This window comes from Urocitellus parryii, chromosome 2 (genome assembly GCF_045843805.1).
Source record: "Urocitellus parryii isolate mUroPar1 chromosome 2, mUroPar1.hap1, whole genome shotgun sequence".
Classification (NCBI taxonomy): Eukaryota; Metazoa; Chordata; class Mammalia; order Rodentia; family Sciuridae; genus Urocitellus; species Urocitellus parryii.
In genome coordinates, this window is record NC_135532.1 from 223,619,557 (window position 1) to 223,642,955 (window position 23,399).

At 57.5% G+C, this 23,399-nt stretch overlaps 1 protein-coding gene across 1 annotated transcript in view; it reads left to right on the top strand.

Moving 5' to 3' along the window:
* Slc37a1 (solute carrier family 37 member 1) overlaps nucleotides 1-23,399 on the top strand; it is a 49,228-nt gene that overhangs the window by 16,516 nt on the left and 9,313 nt on the right. Inside the window, exons 6-13 of the mRNA XM_026410081.2 lie at nucleotides 3,042-3,177; nucleotides 4,831-4,907; nucleotides 5,717-5,883; nucleotides 9,135-9,172; nucleotides 15,349-15,429; nucleotides 19,137-19,268; nucleotides 21,223-21,313; nucleotides 23,010-23,072. Of these exons, the coding sequence (XP_026265866.2) occupies nucleotides 3,042-3,177; nucleotides 4,831-4,907; nucleotides 5,717-5,883; nucleotides 9,135-9,172; nucleotides 15,349-15,429; nucleotides 19,137-19,268; nucleotides 21,223-21,313; nucleotides 23,010-23,072 (785 nt within the window). The remainder of the gene's footprint in view (nucleotides 1-3,041; nucleotides 3,178-4,830; nucleotides 4,908-5,716; nucleotides 5,884-9,134; nucleotides 9,173-15,348; nucleotides 15,430-19,136; nucleotides 19,269-21,222; nucleotides 21,314-23,009; nucleotides 23,073-23,399) is intronic.

The following is a 23,399-nucleotide window of genomic DNA, read 5'->3' on the forward strand; positions in this document are numbered from 1 at the left end:
TGGGTCTACGTGGTATGGAAACGTTCCCAGTGCGTGGAAGTACACAGGAGTGGGAGGGACAGGGCCCAGCACACAGTGGCTTCCCTCCTGGTATCTCCCTAAGGCAAGGATGAGTCCAAAGCAAGTGTCCAGCACTGTGTCCACAAGGTGGGACCTCAGAGCCGTGTCCCAGGATTTCCATCAACTGGACAGAGGCGGCCGTCAGCTTTCCTGGACCTGGTGGTCAGAATGTACTGTGAATCCTGCCGGTCCTGGGCTGTGGTCACAGAGCAAGGGACACTGGAGGCCCCGTGGGATGCTTGGCAGAGTGCATCCGCTCAGAGGTTTCAGTGGCTGCCCTCTGTTGCACAGACCAAGTGACTCTCTGGTTGGGACAGCTGAGGCAGCTTGTGTGGACACCTCCCCCGGGTGCCCAGTGTGGCCCCAAACAGAATCAGAGCCCCAGGGGCAGCACCACATTCAGCTGCAGCTGGAGTGGGGACAGGGCTTGGAGATGAGCCCCTGCTTCACCACCTGCCACAGTGTGGCCTTGGGCAAGTGACCGCACCTTTGGGGGCCTTAGTTTCTCCTTTAAAACTGGGGGAGATCAGAGTTCTTGCATTATAATTGGTGAGGACGAAGCTGGTAGACCCCCTGGGGCTCAGAACAGTGCAGGGCCATGAGGGCCTGGCCCTAGGTAAGGACTAGGTGCCCCGCAGGTGCAGGCTGTGGCTGGCTGACCTAAGCTATTCCATTAGTCCAGCGGGGGCTGTGGGGCACAGAGCAGGCACTAAGGTGTTGGAGCCAAGAGGCTGTTGCCCACGGCAGATCTTCAGAGCTCTGAGAACCTCAGGGAAGCCTGTAAACGTTTAGCTCCTTCCCTGTGGCCCCCCTAGAGCCTGGGATCAAGACCCAGGCCCCTCCTGGCTCAGCCCTGTGGTGGCCAGTGCCCCGGTGAGCACCTTCGCAGCCCCTGTCTGCGATGTCCCCATGCTCAGTGCTGTAGCGCGCTCTGTTAGGATTCAGAAGCCCAGCATGCATTGCGGCAGGACAGGGGCCAGCCAGAGGGCGGGGTGGTGTGGCCAGACACCCTCAGAGGTCAGATGTGTTCATGTTATGAAGACTGCAGCTATGCTGGATTCAAACCATCTGTAGTTCTAAAGACCCAAGGCCAGAGTGCTTTTCTTGGTTACTAGAAAGCAGTGTTTACACCCGACTTTCAGCCAGGGGTGATTTTGTCCCCTAGGGGACATTTAGTAATGTCTGGTGACATTTGTGGTTGTCACAGGAAGGGAAGAAGGTGCTTCTGGCATTTGTGGACAGAGACCAGGGATGCGGTTATACGTCCTATAAGACACAGGAGACTCCTCACCCCAGTGCCTCTCGCCCCACAAATCCAAGTTGCTGTCTTCTGAAGCCCTGGCACCAGGGGAAGGTGGTTTTATTGTTGCTTATATATGGCAAGGATGACTTTTCATCCAATTCCTCAAGGAGGCCATTGAAAGGAAGCTCTCTGTAGCGTGAGATCCGCGCTGCAGTCTCACATCTGAGGCAGGGCGTGCGCTGCCTCCCTGCCAGGCCAGTTAGTGTGACCGCCTGGCACTGTGGCCAGCTCAGCTGACTGTGGAGCCACTACCCAAGGTCTCGGCAGTGGGTGTTTCTTGGTTTGGTATATCCATATGCAGCATGTCCATGGGCCCAGGTCACTCCTGGAAGGTCCAGCAGCTGCAGAGTGGGCCTGAACCCCTGAGTGAGTACGTAATAATGTGGAGTGGTGTCCACTCCATCAGACCTGCTCTTTAAAATCTTTCAAGTGGACATCAAATATGGACCCCACATTGGGGAGCAAGACGACAGGCTGCCTCTAAGCCCCAGCTGATGGCACCTGCTCTCAGGGCCCTTCTGGGCAGCCTAGCCAGCCTCTCTGGGACGGTGCCAAGCCTCTGAAGGAAGCGAGGTGAAGCACCCCCCAGGAGCTCCGGAGTGATCTGAGTCTGTGTGTGGTCGGTGCTGCTCAGCCGACACTGACCTGGATGTACTTGGCCTCTCGCTGCCTCTGAGTCAGTGTTGAGAAGGTGGTCCGCGTGGCCTGTGTAGATCTGTGTGCCTGGTCGTCTCGGGAGGAAGAGCTCTCTGACGTTGGGTTCTGGTGACAAAAGGTAATGTTGTGGTGAAGTCCAGGGGCAGGCGGGGTCACCCGGCAGTATTCCTAGAGTGATTATGTGACGTAAAGCGGGTCCCTGGCATTTAATGGTTGCACGGGGCTCACATCACCTGTGGTGCCTCTGGCCTTTCACTCACTCAGGTTAAACTGTAGCTCCCTAGTGACAGTCCCCATAAAATCCTAGAGTGTGACATGAGGCAGTGTGAGGCCACAGCCTGTTTGGCACCTGCCCTGGCGTGAACTGAGTCTTGCCACACCGTCCACCGCCATCGTGGCTCTGTGTAGAGTGCCCCTTACGTGCCCGACTCATGCCTGTTGGTCTCCTCTGGAAGCTGGCTCTTGTCCCCGAGTCCTGTCGCTGCTTTGGAGGATCAGGGAAGTCAACCCTGGACCTCAGACCTTCCTCTGTGGGGTGAGAAGATGACACAGGTGCAGGTCGCTGTGGCTGGAGGTGGTGGCTGAAGCCTGGCACATTCATGGGGGAGGGACTTGCTCTGCGTCACTGTCCCCTTCCACGGTGTCCGTCCGTAGCTTGGCAGTTGGGATTTAAATGACTCTGTTCGTTGAGTGGACATTGTTTGTATTAAAGCGGGATCGACTAGCAGGACCAGTTTTGTTTGTGTAGCTGGCAGTGTCACAGGTGAGTGACAGTGTGTGAACTTGTTACTTGACGGTTAGTGACTTTTGCTAGAAACGGGGCATCTCCCAAGGTCTGCCATGGCCTTTCCGGGCGAGGGAGTGAACGTTCTACGGGGAACAGCAGTGTCCAGGCTTCCTGGGAATCGCTGAGCTTCGAATTCTGGAAGCTCAGGGAGCAGCGCACAGCACCTGGGGGACACAGCGGCGTCTGGGCAGGGTGTGTCTAGTTCCTTACTTCACCTCTCCTTCCCCCCCTCAGTGGCATAATCGGGGAGCGCCTGCCCATCAGGTACTACCTGACGTTCGGGATGCTGGCCAGCGGGGCCTTCACCTCCCTGTTTGGGTTGGGATACTTCTACAACATCCACAGTTTCGGATTCTACGTGGTCACGCAGGTAAGGGTCGGGGTTCCGGTGACAGGCCAGGGCAGTTAAAACGAAGCCCTTCGGAGTCACTCTGCCCTGACCTGGGTAAACTTGAGATGCTCTGTCTCATGACATCTGACCACTTGGGAGTTGGGGGACATGGGGTGTGGCAAGCAGAGACAGACTGGCTGACTTTGGGGGCCTTGGCAGCAGGCAGGGGTTTGAGAGGAAAGGCGGGATCCTGCAGGTGTAGGAGAGGGAGGCCTGAAGAGGACCGGAGGCCTGGCTTCGCCCTGCTCTCTGGGCCCCTTCCGGGATCTCTGGACCTCGGGAATCTCTGGCTCCAGCCTCCCACGGTCCTGTGGTGTTGCCCACTGGGAATAGCGACGCCCCTCTGGTTCTCTGATTCTTCTGGGCTTCTCCACGGGGAGTTAGAAAATCATCAAAGCAAACTGTATTTAATTCTGTTTTTCACGATTTTGCCACGATACTTCAAAAGGTTTGGCTGTGTAATTACAAAAGTGATTCATGCTCACACACGGCCGTTCCCAGCATCCGTGGGGAGGGGTCCCAACCCCCTGCAGTGACCAGAACCCACAGCGGCTCAGCTCCCTTCTGTGAAACGGCAGGGGTTTGCTCAGAAGCTGCCCACACTCTCGTGGGCGTCAGTCACCTCCAGATTACCCGCATCCCTCAGACAGGGCACGTGCTCACTCCCACGTCAACAACTGCAGGAGCTCGTCCAGGCCTGGCTGCGGGCTGGCCCTGTGGGTGGTCAAGGCCTCAGACGCAGAGCCCTTGGGCCACAGTGATACAGAAAGTTGGAAGGAAGGAAAAGCAGTTCCCAGAGTCCCCATATGTTCAGGCATGAAGGCCGAGCCTGGCCAGGCAGGGCAGCTGCAGGTCGATGGGCGGCACCAGGCTGGACTTGACTCCTGGGGCCTTAGAGGGTGTCCCAGTGTCCAGCACCAGTACATGCCCCAAGTCCCTTCATGAAACCACGGGGACAGGAGTGCTCCCCAGGCGCTGAGTGCAGTGTGGTCCCTGCAGAGGCTAGCAGCCGTCTCGCGGCACAGGGAGGGAAGATGGGCCTTTCTAAGCCTCTTAATGGTACGATTCATAAACAGTTCTATAAAAAGAAGAAGCATTTTCTCTCTTCATAAAATTTTTAGATTGCACAGAGCCTGGGAAGCTCAGCCCTGAGCTGTGAGCGGGAGCTGTTCCTGGCAGTGTCCTGCCTGGCGCTTCCTGCTCTTCCCTACTACTCTAACATTTCCACAATGTGCACGTTGGAAGTCTCACCTAAAATATATACATAGAGAGTTTAAACTGAATATATTTTAAACTACATTTATGTAGGTATCCTATGTATAGAAACTACATATATATGCTTTAAATCTTATAACTTAAACATTATAAATATGAAATTTTAACTTTGCGTTTAAGGGCTGCGGTGTAGACGGGTGGTAGAGTGCGTACTTAGCATGCACAAAGCTCTGGGCCCCCTCCCAGCACTAAAAAAACACAACTTTGGCTGCCAAGGCCCGTGCACACAGGAAACAAGGTGTTGTCTGCTTTTACGAGAGGCCCTGCAGTGTCCCAAGACCCAGGGGAAGGGTGCGGCAGCTGGGGGAGCCCGCCTGAGGGGCCGTGCATGCTCACGCCTCTTCTCTCTCCCTGCAGATCCTCAACGGACTGGTGCAGACCACCGGCTGGCCCAGCGTTGTCACCTGCCTCAGCAACTGGTTTGGGAAAGGAAGGTGAGAAAAATGCAGCCGTTCCCCACGGGGCCTAGGTTTAAAACATGCTGATGGAAACCAGACCACTCGCTTCCCAACTTTCTTTAAAGTAAGATGGTTGGAACCTTGAAGTCCAAGGTGGGGGCTACACCGTCAGTGGGTAGAGCCCCACCTCTGGCTGTGTGGGTGGTTCCAGTGTGTGTCATTTGGACTACACCCGTGGTCACTCTGATGGCCACCCCCTGGATGCAGCCTCACCCAGCCTTCCAGGAGCCGTGGGAAATGCAGAGTCCAGGGACCCATCCAGCTGTTTGGATGCCAAATTTCCATTTTAACATGGCAGTTGGAGAAGTCCTGACCCAGGGCACCCAATGCATCAGAAACAGGGCTGGGGCCCAACTCTGGTGGTTTGACTGCAGCGCAGGGTCACTTGGAGATGTCCACGTGAACGGACAGCACAGCCAGGCTGCAGGTTCGTAAGGGAGGAAGGGAGCTGGCGAGGCACGTGCTCCAGGCACCTGGCCTGCGGCATCCCAGCTTTCCTTACCCCACGGCTCCTCCTGAGTCTGGGTTGAGCCTGTGGAGTTAAATCTTGGGCCTTCCAAGAATTTCAGGAAAGGGCCTCTTTCTTCTTTTTAATTGTAGAATAAAGAAGCTCTGAGAGAGAAATGGAGTGTGTCGTTGTGTAGCCTGTGGCAGAATGAAAGTCGGGTTCTCGGTCGGCCTCTTGGTCCTGCGCCCTGGGGAAGGCTCTTCCTACCCACTCAGGCGCCCTGCACCAGGACCAGCCCAGCTTCTGGGCACCTCACCGTGCTGGCCTTGTGTTGCAGGCGAGGGCTGATCATGGGCGTCTGGAACTCCCACACCTCGGTGGGCAACATTCTGGGCTCCTTGATTGCTGGCTACTGGGTGTCCACGTGCTGGGGCCTGTCCTTCATCGTGCCTGGGGCCATCGTGGCAGCCATGGGGATAGTGTGCTTCCTCTTCCTCATTGAGCGTAAGTATGCCTGGCCCTGGGGGCGGCTCGGAGAGGGTCTCAGCTTCACCTGCCTGGAGGGGCAGGGGCAAGGTGGGTGTGGGCTGCCGCCCAGCTCCCTGCATGCACCTTCACACTGCTGTCCCCTGGCTCATGAGACTTCCTGTTCGTGTACAGGCCTACCCGGTGCCCAGCCCCCTCCTGGTCTTGCTGGATCTCCCACCGTTTCCTGGTTTCTGGGGTGACCATTGTAGAAATCCCTCCTTCTGCCCTCCTGCCCCTGCCTCCTCCCTCGGCCTCAGGCATAGTGTCCAGGACTCTCCTCCTCCTTGGGCTGCCACGGCACTCAGTCCTGGGGGAGGCCAGCCAACGTGGCTGCCCCTGCTCACCCCAGCCTTTCCTCCACTAATGGCGGTGGACCTTGCCGGCTTATTTGCTTTGTGACAAGCTGTATCTAGAACAACGCTATAAACCATGGCATGACCTAAGGCTGGATGTCTTAATTAGCCGGAGTATCTACCGGAAAACCAAGACTTTCCATTCCAGAGTCAATACTAAGCTTTTCATCTAACTGATTTTGAAAGTGATTTTCTAAGTAGAGATCCGGCAGGACGAGGATTTGAACAATCATGCTTGACAGAGATGCCAGCTGTTCTGACCTTGCAAGCTGTTCTGGTAGATGTTTGGCACTTAGCTCTTTGATTGACTAGAAGCAAATTACCAGCATAGAGAGCTCACGTGGCAGGACAGGCCCACTTGACCTCCCCAGGCACGGGGCGCAAGTTAGGTTTCTCGGCCTGGGCTGGGCACTCCAGATGCCAGCTCATCTAACAAAAAATGCATGTGTCTTCTCTTTACTTCTCACTTTTCGTTGTTGTTGGCAAACCTAACCTTGTTTCTTTGTTTGGTACCAGGGATTGAACTGAGGCTGCTTAACCCATGAGCCACATTTTTTAAATTTTTTTATTTAGAGTCAGGGTCTCACTGAGTTGCTTAAGGCCTTGCTAAGTTGCTGAGGCTGGCTTTAAACTTTGTGATCCTCCTGCCTCAGCCTCCTAAGCGCTGGGATCATAGGCATGCACCACTGTGTCTGGCTCCAAAACTAACCTTTTAATTTTTAAAATAACCAGCATCCAACCAAGTTAGGGTTTTGAGGCTCTATGTAGACAAAAATGGAAAGGAAAATTCAGATGTCGAGTTCATTGGCATGCCCCCTCCCCCACCCAGCCCCACCCATCCTGTGTCCATGCTCAGCCACTTCAGCAGGTGTCCGGCTGGCCAGGCAGTGTCCTGTGGCACAGGCAGGCCTTCTGACCTGCTGTCCAGCATGCCAACGTGTGGCAGCTGACTAACGGCATGCCACTGGCGTTTCAGGAAAGGCTGCTCGTACCCACGCCCCTCTGAGCTGGCTCTGTCCTCTAGTCCTCAGTGGGTGAAAGGGTCAGTTCTGGGGCAGGAGGAGCTGCGTTGTGGAATGGAGTGTATGCTGATGCCTGCGCGGCCCAGGACCCCGGTGGCACCCCAGGCTCAGTCATCCTGGACGGGTGTTGTCCTGCTCAGCAGGGTGCCGAGACAGGAAGCTCTGGTTTGATCTTGGGTGATTAAACAGGAGTGTCCTTTTCATGAGCCTCCACTCCCGCAGCATGAGGTGGGGCAGGTCATGCAGGAGGACTGCCCCACACCCCTCCTGTGACCTGCTGAGCCACCTCACCCACTGTTGCCATGTCTTGGGGCCCTTTTTGCTCCTTTTTGCTCCTCCCTGGGCAGAATCGCTGTCTCCACTGTCCGGGCCTCGGGGCCTGGAGCACGGCGCAGGCCTTGCGGGCTCCTGGGGGGTTTGGCTAGACCCACATGGTGCGCTGGCCCCTCAGAGCCCTGGCCTCCTCTGTTCTCCTGGGCTCTGGGAGGGAAGCGCCCACTGGACTGAGAGGCTGTCCTGGGACCCAGGGGAAGGAGGCCATGCTGCAGGGCCCAAGTCCCACTCGGTTTTGCTTCCTCCTCTCTCCACGGTCAATTCCCCCAGTTCTAAGGGGGTTTTCTTGCACATAATCTTGGCTTTTAGTCATCACTAGGAAGTTCTGAAGTTCTGTGAGGTCCATTGAGCGCTCACTGTTCCTGTTCCGCGGGAACCACCCTCCCCCTGCCCCACCTGGCACCCTCAGGCACTTCCTGGGTCTGCTTCCATCTCCCACCACCCCAGGGCCTCCAGGCTCATCTCCCTGCCCCTGCCGCCCCTCTGCCGCCCCTGCTCTGGCCAGGCTGCATAGGCCCCTCCTGGCCTCGCCCTGATCAGCCTCTGGCAGGACGGCTCCCTGGGTGCCTCCCCTGCTCTCCTCTGCTGCTGGGTTTGGCCGGGTCCACCTCTCTTGTTAGAATCTGGAGGTGATGTTGCTCCTCTTCTCAGAATGGAGCCTTCGTCTCTGGCACCTCTTGCAGAGGTCAGCCCGATGCCTGCCCCGGGCAGTGCTCACACCGCTCTCCTGGAAAGCAGAGCGTTCCAAGGCAGGGCTGAGTGGCCCGCCCAAGGTCCAGCAGCTGCTAAGTGGCAGAGCTGGCCTGGCCCCTGCTGGCTTCTCTATGCTGATTTTCTCTGACTTCAGCCACGGACTCCTTGGGTCCTTGGGGTATGTTCTTCTGAGCTTCACTTAAATATTTTCCACTTACACAATCTCTTAAAAGACAGAACGTGGTGGGGGTGTAGCTCAAGGCCCTGGGTTCCACCTCGGGCACCACACAAACAAGCGTCAGTTATCAATGCCGTCTTCTCCTACAGACACAATGTGCATTTGGAAAATGTGCCCTCACGCGAGCGCTTAGCTTCTTAAGGCAGTGTTGGTCCAACCTGGGTCCCTGCAGCCAGCAGGAGTGTCCACCGCTGAGGTTCAGATGGTGCTTCCGACAGTTGGCCAGCAGAGCGTGAAGAGGCGGGACGCTGGGAGGGGCTGGCCAGGTGCACCCTCACTTCCCCAGCCGTGACCGCAGCCGGGTCTTTTCCTGATGGTTGTTGGAGTGGGAGCCCAGGTGGCGCCTGTCCTCCCTCTGAAACGCTCCTGGGAGTCGGGCATGCGGTGGTGCCCTGGGATGCACAGGGTGGTGAGGGGTTGCAGGGGAGCACGTCCCTGTGGGTGCCTTCGGTGGGAGCGCGGCTGCCATTCCCGTGGAGCAGTGCCGCCCAGCCTCTGGCCCTGCACGGAGCATGGCCACAGTCCCACTCTGGTCCATCCTGCGTGTGGGCAGCATTGCTCACATTGTCCTCCTCTCTGCTCTTTCAGATCCGAAGGACATCAGATGCTCCTCCACCCTGTCCATGGTAAGGCTCACTCCTGTTCTTGTCACCTTCTGGACCTAGGTGCTATTGGCCGGTGTCCCCAGCCCCGGGCCTGGTTCTCTCTGGACTGGCCGTGGCTGTGCCCATCTGGTGCAGTCTGGATTCCTCACTGAGGGAGCCAGGGGCAGGGGCCTGGCAGAGCTTCTCCAGGAGGGGCCACCTCCTGGCTCTGCCCTGGGGCTGGGGTCTGCGTGAGTGGAGAAAAACACTCAGGTGAGCTGGTTAGCTCACCCCTCAGAGGGCTGCGGGACTGCCCAGCACACTGACCATGCTCCTGGTCAGGTTAGGTGCACGTGGCCCTTCACCTCTGCTCGTGTGAAGGCCCTTGTCCTGGTGACATCGGCCCTGCAGCAGGGCGCACACCCTGCTGCCTCCCTGCCATGTCCGCTGCCCTCTTGAGTCACCGTGTCACCTTGGGCCAGCCTCTTGGCTCCTGTCCCCTCCCCCGTTTGGCCTGGGGGCGGGCTCCTGCAGTCCCCCCACCTCCAGCCCCACTCCCATACCACTCCTGGTGCGTCTTGTGGTATGAACTCCCATCTTAAAAGAAAGGCCTCTGGCCTTCTGTCCTGCTCCAGGCCAGTCCCCTCCTCTCCTCGGGCCCCCACTGTTCCACTGAACTGGCCACCAAGGTGCCAGCAGCATCTGGTCATGTGGGGTGGGCATTACCTCTCTCACCCAACTTGAGCTGACACTGCTGTTTGGCTGGGCTGTCCTCCCTCCATGAGCCACTCTCCTTGGACTTGTCGTGGTCAACTCACCTTGCTGGTTTTCTGATGGCACACTGACTAGACGGCCTGGGCAGTGTTGTGGCCCCTCTGCAGAGCCCACTCCTTAGCCTGCTCGGCCCTCGTGTACCTTCCGCTGCAGGAGAGCCTCACACGCTGCTCCAAGCAGTCGTTGTGCGTGGACACCATCGTCCCTGAGCTCCATGGTCATTGATCTCACTGTCCACTTGAGCTTCCCATGGAACCATCTGGTTGTCCCCTCAGACCTAGCACGACCAGAGTAGATCTCTCGATTTTGCCCCATAAACTCACTAATCTTGGCATTGCCCATCTTGGCCCAGGGCCCCTGACCACCCACGGACAGACACTCGTATTCGTCCAGCCCCTCTGGCCTCCACGCCACCTGTGCCAATCCTGTCGGTTCTGCTCTTAGCATGGGTTTGGGGGGACGGGGTACGGACACGCTCTTGTCACCTCCACCTGCCTGGCCCTCCATGCTCCTCCCCAGAGTCCTCTGTGCTTCAGATCACTCCTTACGCTCCCCCTGCAAAGACCTCTCCAGGCACAAGGCAGCACATGTCCTGGCCTGGCCTGGTGGCTCTCAGTGGACATTTCACTGGGCAGGAAGTCCTTTTCACCCTCTGCTCTCTGTCCTGTCCTGCCGCAGTCCTGGCCTCGTGCAGGAGAGGGCGCCAGAGCTCCCTTCCCACCCATTGCTTAATAGACTGGTAGGGCTTCCGCCTACAGTTCATTTGAAACAAAGGGTTCTGGTGTTTCACTACACGAACAAACAAAAAAAATAAGAAAATGAATCTGAGAGCCACTATCTTCTGGAAGATGAAACACAGTAGGGCTTTTGAAACTGGTAGTCACCAGAAGACGTTCCTGAAGCCATCTTCCTGCCGTAGCCTGGGTTTCGGGGTCTGGGGCTTGTAAAGACTCAGGCCGAGTTTTGGGGGCGCACGCGGGCTCCCCTCCACCTGGCCGGGCCTTTCCCACAGTAGTGTCTGGGCCTGGGGATGGGAAACGTGGACAGGCAGGGCAGGGGCTTGGGGAAGGGCCTGTCTTCCCCGGAGCCAGCCCCTAGGAGTCTGCCGAGCAGGCCTGGGCCCCGGGAGGTTCTTCTCCCGTGGTGTGCGTGCACCAGGGCTGCCACCTCTGCTTTATTTTGCTCTTCGAATCTTCTCTGAGCAGTTCACTGAGCTCGCCTGGAGCCCAGGTGCCCGCAGGGCATGGGACAGCCTGGTCCTGGGGCATGGCTCCTCTTCCTCTTCCCCTCCCTGTCCCTGGGGCTGCTCACTGGGTCATAGAGAAGTTGGCGTGATTCTGGGGACATTGCATCAGCTTCTGCAGACGGCCAGCACTCCCTCTTCTGAGAACATGTCCCACTGAGTGCCCCGTCCTGCCACACAGTCCTGACACGGCCTCAGCAAGGAGGGAGGCAGCCTGGCCCACCCAGAGTGCTGTTCCTCTGCATGGCGGGAGGTAGGTAGGAAGCAGGCCACCAGGAAGACCTCTGAGCTGACTGGCTCTGAGGGAGCTGTGTTCTGAGGTGTTATTTCATGATAGGGTCCTTATTTTTTCCAATATTTTAAAGTTTTTGTTATGGAAATTTAAAAACCTAAAAATGTTAAAATGATTATAGGATGGACTTTAGGATTTCCAAAACAGTCTGGAAAAAGAACAAAGTTGGAAGAATGAGCGCCCTGATTTCAGTGCTCCCTGCAGAGCTGCCGGAACTGAGCAGCAGTGTCATCACGGGGCAGACACACAGTGGGTGGGACTGAGGAGCCAGAGAGGACCTCATCCCGATGGGCAGTCGATGTGACAGGAGCACTGGGCGTCCAGCGGGTGAGGGTCATCACAACACAGGTGCTGGGACAGAGGCACCCACCATAAGTTAAAGTGGACCAGGGACCTAAATAGGAGCTAAACCCTTGGCAGAAAACAGGAGTGCGTCTTCATGACTTCAGGCCAAGCCTCCTCTGAGCAGTTCACTGAGCTCGCATGGAGCCCAGTTGCCCTCACCCTCTCTGTGGGCCACCTCCTGGTGTGCCCTCGGCTGTGACACCAAGAGTACAGGGATGTATCTGTCCCGTTTCTGTTGTGAATAACACAATACTTGGCCGGGTGAGTGTTAAGAAAGAGGTTATTAGTGCCCTTGGCTCTGGGGTGCAAGGTCCAGGGCTGCCTCTGGCAGCATCCTTCCTGCTGGTAGATCCCGCAGCACCAGGCAGGGCGAGGGTCAGCCTACCTGTGTAGGAGTCTTCGGGAAGCCATCAGGATTCAGTTGTGGGGCTCCGCCCGATGGCCTCATCTCGCCCCAGTCACCCCTCCCGGGCCCCTCCTCCAAACAGCACAGTTAGGTCCAGGTTCCACACTCAGATACCTCGCAGTGGAGCTGGACTTCAACAGGCAGCGCCTACGGGGCACACCCAAGCCACGCACAGAATTAAAACTTGCATCATTCCAAGGGAACCACCCAGAAAGTGAAAGCACAGCTCCACAGAACAGGGAGGGAAATATTTCCAAATCATGTCTGATAAGGGACTGTACCTGCATATATAAAGAGCTGTTAAAAACCAGGAATCGAACGACAAGCCAGTTAGCCAGGAACGGGGGTGCACACCTCTAGCCCCAGCAACTTGGGGGCTGCAGCCAGAGGGTAGCAAGTTCAAAGCCAGCCTCAGCAACTTAGCAAAGCCCTATCTCAAAAGATTAAAAGGTCTGGGGCTGGGGCTTAGTGGCAAAGTGCCCCTGAGTTCAATCCTAGTACCAAAAAAAAAAAAAAGACAACCAAGTTAAAAAGTGGCCCAAGGATCCAAACAGACATTTCTCCTAGGAAGGTATACAAGTGGTCCGTGAACACACAAATAGCTGCTCGGCATCACCAGCCATCAGGAAAATGTGCTCAGGACCACTGAGGTGCATCCACACCCCACGGGATGGCTGGGATCAGCGACAGACAAGACTTGTCCCTGAGGTGGGAGCTCACTGCAGTGCAGGTGTGAATGGCCTCGTGTGGGGACCAGCCCTGTGGTGCCTTGAAGAGTCGGGTGTAGGCTTGCGTGTGGCAGCAGTGCCACTCCCCAGAATCTCCCCAGGGAGAGAGCACGTGTCCTCCATCAAGCTGGCTCACGAAGGTCACTGGCATGATGGGTAGTAGCCACACCATGGTCGCAGCTGCAGTGTGCCGGCTGGTGGGCAGCTGGATAGAGCACAGGGTGCAGGGCAGCTGGAGCTGAGCACCCACACACTCCACGGTGAACCCCCCAGCCCTGTGCACGTCCCGGTGCCGTGCCACTCAGCGGCGCCCAGCCCCTGTGTGAAATGCACAGAAGGGCCAACTCGAGGAACGGAGAGCAGATGGCGCAGGGCGGCAGGGCTTGGGGACAGGAGGGTCTGCTCCTGAAGGCGACAGATCTGCTGTGAGATGGGCGTGGTGGTGGCTGTGAACTCTGAGCCTCACCCTCCAGTTGAGCTTGAGCGATGCCCTCACTGCGCCGCCTCCTGGTGCTGCCGTGGGTTTAAGGCCCAGGTGCTGTCTGTTACCACACCCGTCAGCGCTCAGACCCCCCGGCCGTGGCACGAGGGGTTCTGTGTGGTGCTTAAACAGGTCCAAGCCTGGCCTGTCCGCCCCTTGGCCAGCATGTCCCTGGAGCCTCTCATTGATAGGTGGCTGTGTTTATTTTTCATTTATTGTTTTCCTCGGCTGAGTGACTTCTGTTGAGGAAAGCGTGTTTGTCCTGTGGAGTTACCCACATCCGGGGCCTCATGGCCACTTCCCCGGGTGCTTCTAGCATGCTCCTCTGTCCCCATGTCCTGCAAACTGGTAGCCAGGGTCCAGCCCAGAACTGAATTCCCCAACCAGTTTTCCTTTCAACTGATCACAAGAACTGTGAATTGGAGGCTGGGGGTTTTCCTGTCTGCCTCAAGTCGGAGGATGCTAATGAAGGAGATGTGTCTCTGCCTGGGCCTCCTGCTGCTGAGGAGCTGTTGGGTCTGGTCCTTCCGGCTCATCCTGCTCTCTGTGTTATTTAGGTTTATGGCATCTGTTAGGGACCCCAATCTAGGGCCCGGGTTAGGGCTTTGACAGATTTAATGTGGTTATCTCCAAGCAGAAGGGAAATGCACAGCCTTCTACCGAAACCAGGTGGAGAGGCACTTCTGTCTTGCCTCACCAAGTCGAGAGGTAGCCAGCCGCCCAGGGTGAGCTGAGGGACCCAGGCTCCTGCCGCTGCTGTACCCCTGGGCATGGGTTTCAGGCCAAGATGGTCCACCCCGGGCAGTCCTAACGGTGCCTGGCACAAAGTGGAGGCTTAATAACTGTTGAGTGAATGAGTGGGTGGTCAGTCCAGATGGGGGCTGGACTCCAGCTGTGTCATCTGTGTCCTAGCCAGTGGGAGGAGGGCAGGCCCCTTCCCTTCCCAGACACTTCCTCCACGCTCCTCACTGCTGCGCCTAGCTGTCCCCCGGAGCTGCAGAGGGGCTGTGGGAAGGGCTTTGCCTTGAGCCCGTGTCCCTGACTGAAAGGCCTGGGCTCTGTCCAGGGGGAAGAGGACGTACATGCATGCTGTCTTTGAGAGCAGGCCAGCCTCTGCCTCTGACTGGCCTGGCGAGGGGACACACCAGGTCCTTGCCTGACCTGGGCATTTCCCTTGCAGGCACTAAGCCCAGGCTTCCTCAGAAGGGCTATCGCTACGTTTCAGATGGGGGTCAGCAGAGCCCTGCATGCGGCGTGGGTCCAGTGGTCCATCTGACAGTGACAGCAGCTCCAGCCAGCTTGTCTCTGGACCCCTGGGACGCTGCCTGGCCCCCATAGCAGGTCTCCTGGGTGGCATCCAGGGCTGGCAGCTTCCTTCCCTCGAGCTGACCCAGAGCCTGAGGTCGAGGTGCCCGGGCCTCTCTGTCTCAGTGATCGTTACGATTCGGACAGTGTGGATCACATCCCTCTGAGTGGAGAACAATCCCTCAGTAATAAGGAGGTTCATTCAGAGTATGGCTGAACAGGAACCATAAAACCTCACCAGGAGAGGTTGGGACACCACCTGGGCACTGCTCAAGGTCACCAGGGGCTCTGCACACAGCCCCTGGGTGCAGGTGGGCACAGCCTGGTGTCAGCAGGAAGCTGTCTCCTCCGCTCCTGAGCCTGGGGAACCCCGGAGCCCCCACGTGGCCCTCATCGGGTGTCCCTCCCTCACCCCTGCGTCTCCGTCTGTTCTTTAAGAAAGGAGTTTATTTCCACCTGCTGTGGCCCGAGACTCTGGAGGTGAAATTGAACTACTCTTCAGCCCATTGTTTAATTTGAACTATTTCTCGTATTTTCTCTGTGTCATGTTTTTGTGGGGACAGGAAGTATCCTTGCCACGGTAAAGGTAGCTGAATTTCTGGCTGTTGATTGAATAATTGCTCTAACTACATTTTTCCCCCCAGCACTCCAAAGGCTACGAGAGCACAGTGGACAGATTCAGACTCCACAAGCCAGCCCTGCACGGCGAGAAGAGCAGGCCTCTGGTGAGTCTCGCAGCGAAGGCTGGAGGCCATGAGGTCCTTGGAGCCACAGGGCCGCCCATTCCCCTGGGTGTGCCACCAGCTTCCAAGGTCTTTACAACTTGGACCTCGGAGTTTCACCAGTAAAGCTTGGGCTTGCCCGCTTGGCCTTCTTTGGCTACTAAGCTAAACCTATTTTATGTTGTAAATCAAATGTGAAAGTGATTCACTTGTTCAACAGCTGTTTCCAGCATTCCGTGTCCCCAGCACTGTCCCCTGCTGGGGGGAGGGGAGGTGGGGACAGATGGGAAGTGAGCAGAGGTGGGGCTGCGTGCCGAAGGCCCGGGAGCGGCGAGCTCTCTGTTCCCAGGGGCTGCCCTCAACAGGTGGCACGGTGCAGGGTGCAGAGCAGGAGCCCACAGGTCCTGCGCCTCGAGGGGTCGGCAGGGAGCACTCAGGGGTGGATGTGAGCTGCACCCCAGACCCAAGAGCAGGTGAGGGAGAGAGGAAGAGCATGTGCAGGCGCCCCGCCCTCCCACCTTGCAGATGGGGCACAGAGCTGCTGAGCTGCTGCTCTTCTGTGGCACTGGGAGGCTCCTGCCAGCACCCGGGCCTTTACCACCCTCCCTTCTCCTTCAGGATTCTTCCAGAAGCCCCTCATCCCTGTGACTTAACTGACTGTACTGAGCATCCAGGGCCAGCTCAGACCTGGTTTTAATCCTAGAAATAAGCTATTTTCTTTTTAAATCAGATTGCTTAAAGGCTAAATAGATCAACATACTTTTTTCTTTATTTCCTGGGGAAATTTATTTGTGGTGGTTGAAACATTAATAGAGGGAAGCTAATATCTAGTGCTTTGTATTCCTTGGATCTTAGGGAGTGTGGGCACTGGCTAATGCAATCAAAAATGCTTTAGTCTGTATTCACTGCTGAGTTTACAGTGTTTAAAAATCACATCTTAATGTCCACCTGGCTGCAGCTCCTGATGTTCCTACAGATTGATTGACCACCTCCTCTGAATCCGGACCACAGGCCCTTGTCCTGATGTCCTCATCTGAAACTAGCCTTGCTCTGAGTATAGCTTCCCTCTTTCCTTTTCTGTCCCTTCTATAAAAGCCTGTTCGCTAACAGGCCACCAAAGTGCCAGTTACACATTTAGAAGCCCAGCAGGTCATTTCAGGCCAAAGGAGATAGGAACAGGCCAGACGGTTGCTGGCAGCTCGCTGGGCATCCACTCTCAGCAGGCCCCTGCCCCTGCCCCTTGCCCTTGGGTTAGGGTCAGGAAGCAGTGTCCCATCAGCATGGCGGGACACCCTGGCTGTTCTCTTGCCCAGAGTGACCCGCGGGGCTCCGACCTCCCACACAGCGCTGTGGCCTCTGTCGGTGCCGGGCACATCCTTAATGGCTAAATGAAGCCTCAGGCAAAGGAAGTGAACGCGAGAAGGAGCCAGAGCTCTGGTGTCGCGTGGGCAAGCAGCAGCAAGCCCTCCTCTGGTCCTCCTGGGGTTGGTGGTCAGTGGCTTGGGATGGTCCTAACGTGCCATCACTGAGGCCACTGTCCTCCCTAGCCTCTGTGATTGGCTGGGGCTCAGAGTAAAAGACACAGGGTGGGAGTGTTCATACTGTATCATTCCATCTGCACCTTTGGGACAGATGTCGTCCCAAGCTCTCCCCTGGTGGCCTTCCTGCAGCAGGGTGCAGACAGCTTGGGGCCCTCTTGCGCATGCCCCTCGTGTGTGCCTGAGCGTTGATCTGACCGTGTGTCTGTCCTGTCCCCTCCCCTCCTGCACCCGCCCTGCTGGAGTGGGACCCACTGGGTTTTCACAGCAGAGGGCCTTGGCTCCTCGAAAGGGAGATCCCGAGAGGGGAGTGCTGTGGTCCCAGCAGCCCCTGCGCCCAGCAGGCTCCACAGCCCTGCATGATCGGAACCTGCCTGAGTAGGGGTCAAGAGTAGGGTCTCTTTGGCCCTGTGTCTTCTTTTCCAACTCCTCCACACTACAAGGGACTGGGTTTTGGTGACAGGGAAACCCAAAAAGGGTCGAGGGGATGTGGGCGCAGTTCTCCACCTGCACAGAGCTGGGCTCCTCTCTGCTGCGGGAGCTCAGGGCCTGGGTCTGTGGCTCTAAGCCAGCTCAGCAGGTGGCGCCCTGGAGCACCCTAGGAGTCCTGGAAGGGCAGTGGGGTGGCCGGGCATCTGGGGCTGCTCTGTGGCCCCGGGGCTGGTGTGTGGCTAGTCCAGAGCGCCCCTTTCCCGGCTAAGCGGGCCCTTTGCCCTTTCATCTTCTCTCTGTGTGGCTGCACTTCATCTGCTGGCTCACCAACGCCCTGTTTAGAAAGGCCAGTGGTGTCCTGCGGTTCTCAGTCTAGACCCGGGGACCAACCAGCCTGGGCTGCCCCCAAGACTGCTGCAGCAGGGCAGTGCCACCTGGCCTCAGGGCTCTCGGGAGCCCAGGAAAGTCCTGTGTGCAGCACGGCGGGTGATGGCGTCTCCAAGCATCGCTCCTGAGAGGGACTCCACTCCCAAACTCAAACGCGGCTCCTTGACTTCCCCCACCTGATGAGTCGGTGTTGGCAAGCTGCAGGGCTTCACCCCTGGGCTTCACCGCCACACGGAGGCATCAGACTGTCCTGGTCAGTGGAGGATGTCAGTCAGCCAGCTCTGGATGCGAGTCCTGGTCAGGGCTCCTAGCCTCTGGGACCACACAGGTCCCCGGCACCTGAGGCCACCCACATGGGAATGCAGCTGCTGCAGCCGCCCCACCACCCCACCCCCTGCCACCTTTTCCCTAATTTCTGTGATTCCCTGAGGAGACCAGGGGTAGGTGTGAAGTGCGCCACCATTTTCATTTCTTGTTCTTTTTGAGGATTTTTACTGTATTTAGAATCCGGCTTCCATAGGTCACAGGGAGATAAATACAGTAAAACCTCTTTGGTGTTGCAGAAAGTCTAAAACACAGAGGAGCGTCTCCTGTTCAGTGCTTTACCTTCCAGTGCAGCCATGAAGAGACTCTCCAGATCAGCCGCGTTCTGACTTCAGACTCCTCCCTGACGTGGGGTCCTCTTCTACACTTTAACAAGTGCATACTCTGTCCCCTAGGAATGCTCAGAATATGATAACCACAACAATCAGAATTGGTTTATGAATTTTAGAATAATACTGCTTCTGATAATGTATGTCCATTGTGAACTCCTTTAAAAATTCAGGATTGTATGAAGAATTTCTTACCTACATTTCCTTCAGGGACAGCTGTTGTTTGATTTTAACTTTTTTCTGTCTAGACAAAGATCCTGTAGTTAAGTACCTACTCCAGCAGGATACAAGCATTCTTTGAGATCATAATGAAAGTGTCATTATTTAATGTGTCTGAAGTATTTCCCTATGTTGTTAAACATCTTCTAACCTTCTTTAACAACTGCAAAGTGTGCCGTTTATGAGGACAAACTGTATTGACCAACATTTCTCCGCGGTTGTGCAACATTTATTTTATCCTATAAACATTTTTTCACTTTTCACATTTTTCTCAGATGGCTAGAATGTCTAGATCAAAGGATTCTGTGTTTCACAGTGTTTCATAAAAACATGATCGTAAAGCAGTGGCCGTGGTGGGACGGTCATCAGGTCCTCGAGGTGGTGCCGGACGGCATCACTGAGTGCTTAGGGCGCGGTCTCCCTGCAGCCAGACCTGCCAGCTGATGACACCTGTGCTTTTCTCTAACGGACCCTCATCCAGGACCCAGAGATGCAGTGCCTACTGCTGGCTGACGGGAAGAGTTCCATCTGCCCGAGCCACGTCGTTGTCCTGCCAGGGGACAGCGGGAACAGCATGACCGCCATCAGCTTCACGGGGGCCTTGAGAATCCCGGTAAGTACCTGCCGGGATGCTGGCTGAGAGGGCGGGTGGCAGGTGGGGGTGGCCGCAGGAGTGCCTAGTTACCTGCTACTATTTCCATTTGTTGAAATTAGCTATTCCACTCGAAAGTCGGGGATTTCCTAGACAAGTGGGACTCCTGGTCTTCACTTGGACAACAGATTCTGGCTGCCCCTGAGGCCCCCCCTCTCTCCCTGCCCCAGCCAGTCCTGGGGCTCTGACCTTCCTCCCAAGGGCCTCAGTGTGACCCGGGGAGGGACCTCACCAATGCCTGGTCCGTGGCGCCAGGCGGCTCCAGCTCCGCCTCCTCCCCCTCTGAAGTGCCTCAGCAGCACAAGCCACGCCAGCCCTGGGTGCCAGCAGGAGGATGCGGAGTCGGGGTGTGGAGGCTGAGGGGAGGCAGAGAGTGCCTGAGAGAGGAGCCGTCGGGCCTCAGTGTCTGGACGTGGTCCTGGTCTACAGATGTCCTTGGGTTGGCCCTGGGGCGGCTGTCCTTGGTGGCAGTGTCCTGTGGTGGCAGTCTGCCTGCGTGAGGAGACTCCAGGACAAGGCTGTGCAAGCAGGTGGAGGGAGGGGCGCAGTGGTGACAGCTCTTGGTGTCGTCTCATTTCTCCTGTTCGGTTCACGGACTCGCTCAGCCATGGGGACGGGGAAGGCGCATCCCTCCCAGGGCAGGAGGCCACGCAGGCCAAGGCCAAGAGCAGAAGCAGGGGACACGGCAGCACCCGCCCCAGGGCCGCGTTGCCAAAGCCCGGCCGGCCCTCACGAGGCAGCCAGAGCATGTGACCCCACTCAGAGGGACAGGGAGGAGCCGGGGAGGGGAACGGTGTGACCCAGAACTGAAAATAAGTCAAGAGAATTAAAGGACAAGAACTGCGGCTTCAGGACAGAGGGTGCCACCAGCCCCCAGGAAACTGGGTCCGCAGCAGTGAACCTGGGGCGGCCTCTGGTCAGCGGGAAACACCGGGGCTCAGGCCTGGCCACCTGATCATGGGAAGGCCGCTGCCGGCAGCCCGCGGAGATGGGACGTTACGTGAGATCAGTTTTAAGATTGTGTTAGTAACAGCCGGAAGGTTCTCGGTGCCTGACTGTGTGCCACCCCTAACACTGATGCCTGACACGGGGTCCGGGGGCCGGCCCAGCCCTGGGCCACTGCTGCCCGGCTCTGTGGCCCTGCCTCCCTTGAGCCTCCTCTTCCCACCTGCAGTGATCTGAGGACCAAGGGAGATGGTTCAGTTATAACACTGAGCAGCGCGCCAGGCACCAGGTCAGGTCGCAGGGGACACTGCGTCCTCACAGAGGACATGCCCTCACACAGCGTGCCCAAGGAGCCACCCCACTGGCTAGAGGGGTGGAGGGGTGGAGTGGTGATGGGTGATGGCGTGCGCGGACATCATGGCATCTTTGGGATTCTCACGTGTTCCAAGTGGGATCTGGAGTCACTGTGTCACAGGTGCCACCACTGTGTCACGGGCCCCCAGAACCCACCCAACTCCAAGCCTCGGTGCCCTTCCCGCTGCCCTGCGTCTCCCACAGCATCCACGGTTTGTGCTGTGACCAGAAGATGCCGTAGCCTGGAGCCAGGGGGGCTGTCCAGTGTGTCCTGGCTGCCGTCATGCACAGTGACTTTAGGGAAGATGCAGCCATTAAATGCTCAAAAGCAGGTGGATGGCCCAGGCTGTGCCCCTTGAGACTCCTGTGCTCCTGAGTGCGCCAGGCGGTGTGGAATGTGTACAGCAGGGTGCAGGCCATCCACCCCACTCTGCCGTGAAGACGGCCCTCCCCTTGACAGGCAGCTGGGCTCCCTCGGCCCTGGTGGCCCTGCGGGGTGGGTGGCCCTCTCCCAGGAAGCCCTGGGTTTCCCAGGCGTGGAGCGGCTCTTCCTCGGTTGCCTGTGGCAGTCCTGCTCTGAGTCTGCCTGTGGACTCACCAGCTCGCTCTCTTGCAGGGTGTGATCGAGTTCTCTCTCTGCTTGCTCTTTGCCAAGCTGGTCAGCTACACTTTCCTCTTTTGGCTCCCGCTGTACATCACCAGTGTGGGTGAGTATGCAGTCCACTCCAGGCACTGACAGCTTGGAACCCTGTGAACTGGTGCCTGGAGCATGGCCGTGCACCGTGACCCCGGGGCCAGTGTGGGGACAGGCAGCGCAGCCGGAGGGAATTTGAGATCAAGTTCTGTTGTCCTACTAATAACCTTCCTGGGGTTTAAAGGGTTGAGTGTTCTGTTCTCCTAATTCCATGGGGTGCTTCCTATTCTGGGCATTTAAATCTAGGCCACGTTGGACTTTGGAGCCAGTGGGCCATGAGGGATCCAGATAATAAGCCCTGAATAGTCTGGCCTAGAAATTGCCTCTGGGAGGTGCATTCTGATTCGAGGGCAGACTGACCGTGTTGTGTCTCTGGAGTCCAGCAGTGGCTGAAGCTGTGGGTTATGACAGAACCTCCCCGGAGTACCACTCGCACCCCATGTAGACAGCAGGATGACAAGGGGGCCTCAGCAGCCCAGGAGAGGGCCTGTGGTGGACGTGGAGCCCTGTGGACAGGGTGGGGTGTCTCTGCAGCACCCCACGCCCCCGTCCCAGAGGGCCTGGGGGAGAAGAAGGAGAAGCCACTAGGGGAGAGGGCGTCTTGGAGGAGCCTGGGTGGGGAGCCTGAGGATGTGGGAGGGTTGGAGGGAGCAGAGCAGGTGCAGGTGGTGTCCGAGGGGAGAGGTGGGAGGGAGCAGAGCAGGTGCAGGTGGTTCCGAGGGGAGAGGTTGGAGGGAGCAGAGCAGGTGCAGGTGGTGTCCAAGGGGAGAGGTTGGAGGGAGCAGAGCAGGTGCAGGTGGTGTCCGAGGGGAGAGGTGGGAGGGAGCAGAGCAGGTGCAGGTGGTTCCGAGGGGAGAGGTTGGAGGGAGCAGAGCAGGTGCAGGTGATGTCCAAGGGGAGAGGTTGGAGGGAGCAGAGCAGGTGCAGGTGGTGTCCGAGGGGAGAGGTGGGAGAGCCTGAGGTTCTGGAGCCAGTAGATGTGAGGGGAGCTCAGGGTCAGGGAGGATCTGTCCATCGCACTCCTAGAAGGACCAGCCTGCAGGGTGGTGGACAGAGGGTGGGTGCAGGCTGCAAGGAGCTCCCTGAGGCTCCCTCCCTGAGGACCCCCCTCGTTCTAACAGGAGCCCAGCACAGGCCCAAGGGCAGGCCCTTGACGGGAGGCCATGCACTTTCTTTCTACTGATTCCCATGTGACAGCACAGGGTGACACTTCTAAGACTCAGATCTCACACTGCTGGCCTGGCCAGTTTGAGTGACTGATAAAAGCTGAGTTCCCTGCATGTGACAGAAGGACTTGCCCATGCTGCCCAGCCTCCTTGAGCACAGAGCTGTGAGGTCCAGAGGAGACCCTGAGGCCTCTGTCCTGCTCTGGGGCCCGGAAGGCCTGGTCCCTGCCATGTACTGGGCGTGCATTGCCACACTCCTGTTGGGCCCGAGGCACAGGCCAGCTTCCCAGGCTCTCCTGTCCTGAGTCGATGGCCCTTTGTGCCCCCCCTGCACTGCCAACTGGGGGCAGGTGGTCACAAGGCTGGACCGGCCACTCTGGGCTTGGGCTGGCCACTCTGAGCTTGGGCTAGGAGTATCGTCAGCCGCTGTATGGCTTTTTTGTTCTTTTAAAATGGAGGTAAATTGCTCCTTGACGTAAGTGGCCCTTGGGGGCAGATTCCCATGGGGCTCCTCTGGAGCTCACAGTCCACTCGTTTTAACAGACCACCTCGATGCCAAGAAAGCCGGCGAGCTCTCCACCTTGTTCGACGTGGGCGGGATCTTCGGTGAGTTCGTCGCCAGCTTTCCCTCTGGCAGTATTCAGCCTTGCTGTTCACACCCAAGAGTCAGTTTGCTGCCGGGAGGGATCTGTGGACCCGAGTGGGCTCAGCCATCGCTCCGGGGGACCTCCATCCTCCAGGCCCTGCTTCTGTCCCTCAACAAGCTGCCCTCAGGAATGACAGCCCCAGGCACAGGACAAGAGGCAGTATTTGTACCCTAGCGAGTGAAGGGGCTTCCTGGTTGGCCTAAAAACCTCAACCCGGACCCCAGGGTTCCTCCAGGGCTCCATGGAACCATACCAGGCGAGGCCTGTAGGGGCGCAGACCCCTGGA